At 36.5% G+C, this 5476-nt stretch overlaps 1 protein-coding gene across 1 annotated transcript in view; it reads left to right on the top strand.

Moving 5' to 3' along the window:
• Positions 1 to 5476, top strand: part of ARHGAP10 (Rho GTPase activating protein 10) — a 253405-nt gene that overhangs the window by 173727 nt on the left and 74202 nt on the right. The window contains exon 15 of the mRNA XM_006770153.2: positions 2420 to 2478. Within this exon, the coding sequence (XP_006770216.1) occupies positions 2420 to 2478 (59 nt within the window). The remainder of the gene's footprint in view (positions 1 to 2419; positions 2479 to 5476) is intronic.

Raw genomic sequence — 5476 nt, 5'->3', positions numbered from 1 at the left:
AATGAGTTCAAAACACATATACATATGGAGAATACCGTGGCACATGTATGGTTTAAAACTATTTTCTCCTTTTATTAGATAGGATATTATATATATATATATATATATAGTTTCATCTATATTCATTATATTGATCTGTAGTTTTATTTGTATGTCTTTAATTTGGAACTCATCCTTATTTCAAAGGATGAGTTAGAAAGTATTCCCTCTCACATTTTCTGGAAGAATTTGTATATAATTTGTGTTCTTTCTTTTTTGTTTCCTAGAATTCCCCGGTGAGGTTATCTGGGCTTAGAGTTTTCTTACTGGCAAATTTTAAAGTACGAATTGAGTTTCTCAAATAGATGTGGGAATACTTGGGAACTTTGGGAGTTTGTGTCTTTCAAGACATTTGTCTATTTCATCTAAGTTGTTGAATTTGTGTAAATTAAAACTGTTCATAATATTATCTTATTTTTAATACCTTTAAAGGCTATATCAATTCTGCAACTACCTCTCTTATTCCTAACATTGATAATTTGTGATTTTATTATGTTATTTCCTAGTCATTCTGGCTAGATTTATCAATTTCATTGATTATCTCAAAGAACTGGGTTCATTCATTTTCTGTCTTGTTTTTATTTTCTAGTTTACTGATTTCTGCTGTAATTTTTATTTATTTATTTTTCTGTTCTATTTATTTGGGGCTTACTTTACTCTTTTTTTTCTGGCTGAGATGAAAAATGAAGTAATTGATATAAAACCTTTCTTCTTTTCTAATATAGATATTTAGCAGTAAACATTTATTCTCAAATACTGCTTTACTAACATTCCTCAAATTCTGATATGTGGTGTAGTGCACTTAGTTCAAAATATTTCCTAATTTTATTTTCCTTGGGGTTTTTCAGATATATTTCTGTTACTGATTTCTAATTCTATTTTTATTGTAATCAGAGCAATACCCTCTATAAATGGAGCCCTTTTAAATTTATTGAGATTTGTTTCATGCCCCAGAATATGGTTGATAATGTTCCATGTGCCCTGGGAAAGAATGCATTTGGGTGGAGTGTCATTTAGGTAAAGGATGAACCAAAGACGAAGTTGGTTGATCGCTTTGTTCAAATCTTCTGTATTTTAACTGATTTTCTGTCTCCTTGTCCTATCAGTTATTGAGACAGAGAGGTATTTAAATCTTGGCTATAGTTGTAGATTTGTCTGTTTTTCCTTGTAGTCTCATCAGTTTGCTTCATGTACTTTGAAGCTCCTGTTATTAGACCCATTAACATTTAGAATTCTTATGTCTTATTGATTAATTGACCTCTTTATCAATATGAAATGATCTTTGTTCCTGGCATTTTTCTTGGCTTTTGAATATGTTTTCATTTTGTGTGTGTGTGTGTGTATCTTTGATGTTTTTTTTTAAGCATTTGAAGAGGAATTTCTGGATTATGTGATTTAAATATTTTAAAGGTTCTTAACATCTTGCCAGATTGCCCTCCAGAAACTGTACAGATTTATACTTGTTCTCAAAGTGTTTATAGAGTTCAGAGATCTGGTCTTTTAAAATTTTAGATTTGTATAATGGTAGAACTGTAGCATTGTGTTGACCATAGGATAAAATATACTGCCATTTCTGTAATCTTTTTTTGTAGAAAATTAAAATGGTGTGGGTGTTTTTTACTATTTATAATTTATTTTTTATTGATTTTAGAGAAAGAGGAAGGGAGAAGAGGGACAGGGAGATAAAAACATTGATGACAGAGAAACACTGATCAGCTGCCTCGTGCACACCCCCTACTGGGGATTGAGTCCACAACCCGGGCATGTGCCCTGACCAATCCAGTGACCTCTTGGTTCAGCCACTGAGCCACACTGGCTGGGCTGGCGTGGATATTTTTCAAGTTGTCCTGAATTTCACTTCTTAGCTATGTTTTATTGTTTCATAGGCATAAACCAAAGATGGATATCATATACTTATAATAGGGATATGTAAGAGGAAAGGATTGATTTCTTTATTTAATCTTTCCTATATATATTTTTGTGGCATTTTCAATTAATATATTAGAGATGATTTGCAAAATTATGTGCCTATTTGATTGAATAGAAGGTTTGACTTTAAATAAGTTAATGAGTGGAAGGAAGTTTTATATATAAAATCTTGTAAAGGTACTAACCAAGATTAAATATGAAATATAATGTGCTTAGGTCTGGTGGGAATTTGTGGGTGCTTAACTTTGATAGTGCCCAGTGCAGATAGGCCTTAATAAAATAATCTGTTTGATCTATGTATTTTTTGATATGTAAAAGTATTCCCTAGGGAAGTCCTACGCATTACTAAGAAATACACAACATATTTATTATCCTTTATTGAAGAATGGACACAAAGAGCGGTGACCAGTGTGGATTTGTTTGGTAATCCTGTGCTGTCCTTTTCACACAGGAGTCTTCCGGAGCCTCTTATGACCTATGAGTTACATGGGGATTTCATTGTTCCAGCCAGTAAGTATTGCGTAGAGGTGCAAAATACAGTGTTGTGGTTGGTAGTGTGTATAAGCTGTAATTTCCACATGAACATTGAACTTCATTACTGTAATTTGAATTTAAAAATAGAAATCACTTTTGAAGATCTTGGGTTTCTTTTCTCTTTTAAAAGGTGAAAAAAAAAGGGACAATTAATAAATTCATTCATTCACATGTATTCATTGTCTACTGTGCCCTAGTCCCTGGCAGATACTGGGTAAGTAGAGCCATGAAAGAATTTCTGCCCCAGGAGTCAATTTTCTAGCAAATTGGTGCATACACACCTTCCACTATAGGTAAAATATATAATAATGGCATGAGCACAATGCTATGGGAACATGGATGTATTTAACTTGGGAGATGAGCAGATATGGAGAGATTAGTAGTTTGGAAATGGCTTCATTTAGATATTTAGATGGAAATTAAAGGCAGAAAAAATACTTTGAGATAATGCCAGAAGCCCACACAATATTTGACAGAGAATGAATTATATGTGATAAAATGTTAACTGAAAAAGGCCCATAGTTGGTAGAATTTTAATTTGTGATGAAATTTTGGGTGAGTTACACTTATTTGAAGTGTTCTTGTTTTCTGTTTTATTATCGTACACCTGTTTTTATATTCAACACATAGTGTTCAATCATTACAGTCTTCTGAAATACACTGGTGTTAGGTATTTAATAGTTAAGGAAATGAAGGTGGAGAGATGTTAAGTAATTTGCCAGATTATGGGGATCTTTAAATTCAAAGCCCAGGCTCCACTAGCTAAAACCTGCAGTTTGGTTTTCACAGGTGCACCGACAGTAGCTATAATTGTATTTTCATTTACTTTTTTTCCCCCCCTTGGATGTATTCCATAGTTCAATCTGCTGTTGGAAAACGTCGAGCAGTCCCTTTGGGGCCTGTGTCACTGCTTCTCGAACATTGCTTTAAAGGTTGCCTTTTTGTGAGGTCTTTGCTCAGACCCACGTGAAGGTTCCTAGTATGTTGCGGGAAGAAGCCATGTATAAGCCTGGTTAGAATATCCATGGAAAATAGGCTTTCAGTAATGGGGGAAAGTATGGTTCTATTCACTTTTGTTTTCATGTGGGAAGAGGATTTTTTTAAAAGAGAATTTGTGTGATCAAGGAAGTGGGGGAAAGTTTTCTTGGCAGGAACTCAAGCAAATGCTTAGTTGTTTTGATTTCTTCCCTGTGGCATTTTTGGCACACAGGGGAAAGAGAAATTAAACTCTACTTGGAGGACCATTGTTTCATGTTGTGCGCCTTGGGGACTGGAAAAAGCAAAAGCGTGCCAGTTTTAATCTGGGATCCTTTGAGAATTGGAGAAAGATAAAGTGATTATGGAATAAGTTTTAAGTCACCACAAGGGAGTATCATTATTCTTACTATCAGGCCTTGTAACTGAAGCCAGTGTGTTTGAAACTCTGATGTCAGTGTATTTTACCAGATGAAGGCCTCCTAAGAGGAGGAATTTACAAGTGTTCCTGGAGTCATTGGTGGTGGGGATGAGTAGGAAGAGTTTGTTGAGGGTATCCTTGAGCAATGTGATAGAGGAGATCGTATGAATACAAAAGGTATCACCATCCTCTAGGCCAGAACCTTGTGTTTTGCTTCCCGACTTTGTGGGATGCTCTTACAGAGCCTTAACAATTTGAATAACAGGCTTGTTCCAAAGAAAAACTGTAGCTCCTGTAATTATTGGCACGTATTTGGACCTAAGTGGAGTTGCGGTTGGAATGGACCTGTAGTTACCATATTTAATGAGGAAAAAGTACATCTATGAACCAGGTGTATTTTAGAGGCCAACATTTCTAATTTTTTATTTGAGTTTTGTGAGTTCCGTTCTCTGTACTCACTTTTCCTCTCAGGAGCAGGTCCTCTAATCTCTTGCATGTGTACGTTCAAGTATTGAATAAAACAGCTACAGAAATCAGGTGGCCAAAATTAGTCTCCCTTTTTCAATATTGTTGGAAAATTAGGATTGCGGTTAGGGCTCTCATTGTCCATTACCAGTGTCAGAGATGGCCCTGTTGTGCTGAAGTGTCTGTTAGACACTGTTAGAGCTCACTGGTAAAATTACCAAGCATCACCAGACTTTGTTACCGCCTCTCACCCCAGCATGGAAACAGAGTTCTGATTCTTTTCATGTGTGGTAGTTTCCATCTGTTCATGGTGTTGAGATAGTCTCTTGTCCTACCCTCCCTGCTGAGAGCTCTGAAGGTGGCTCTTGGTCCTTTCATTTCCTGTTGTACGTTTCTTTCCCGTAGAGTTCCGTTGAGAACCTGTGAGTTAATTTCTGAAGTGCATGATGCAAATATGAATTTTGTTGGTTGTCACCACAGGAAGCAAACATTTTTTTTATTTTTCCATTCTTAACAAATACTGACTTATGCATCGGGGAATTAAATAGTTTTCTTTCTTAGAGATAATTAAGAGCATTAACTAAACCCTCTCAGCTAAGAGAGTTAACTAAATTTGCTGAAAGGAACTAGAAACCATCTGCCTAGAAAAACCACTCCTGTGTTTCTCCTTCCATCACACACACAATACTTCACTCTGACACTCCCGGTCTCTAAATGTGTGGGCTCCCCCCAACCAAGCAGTGTTGGGACACCAGCAGAGTGTCCTGCAGTTCAGTTCCGTTCTGATTCTTTCTACCTAGAATTAGCATCAGATCCCACAAGTTAAGGATTTAGTCCCACAAGACTGCCCCCGCTTCAGACACTAGTCGGAAGCCTCAGGTTGCCCCCAGTAATTCCGGGTTCTCATAACCTCCCTTTGATCTGTAAGTTGCTGGCAAGGTTTATAGATCTCAGGGGAACACATCATAGGTTAACAGCTTATAACATAATGAAACAATAAAGGATACGGGTGGACAGCCAGGTGAATAGGGCGAGGTTTGGAGGTACCCTGGTACAGGAGCTGTCCTTGTGCAGTGGGGTGTTCCACCACCCCAGCATGCGGGTCCATGCACT

The sequence above is a fragment of the Myotis davidii genome, unplaced genomic scaffold (assembly GCF_000327345.1).
Source record: "Myotis davidii unplaced genomic scaffold, ASM32734v1 scaffold323, whole genome shotgun sequence".
In the NCBI taxonomy this organism is placed as follows: Eukaryota; Metazoa; Chordata; class Mammalia; order Chiroptera; family Vespertilionidae; genus Myotis; species Myotis davidii.
The sequence above is the reverse complement of the archived record's forward strand: the minus strand, read 5'-3'. Positions and strand labels throughout refer to the sequence as shown.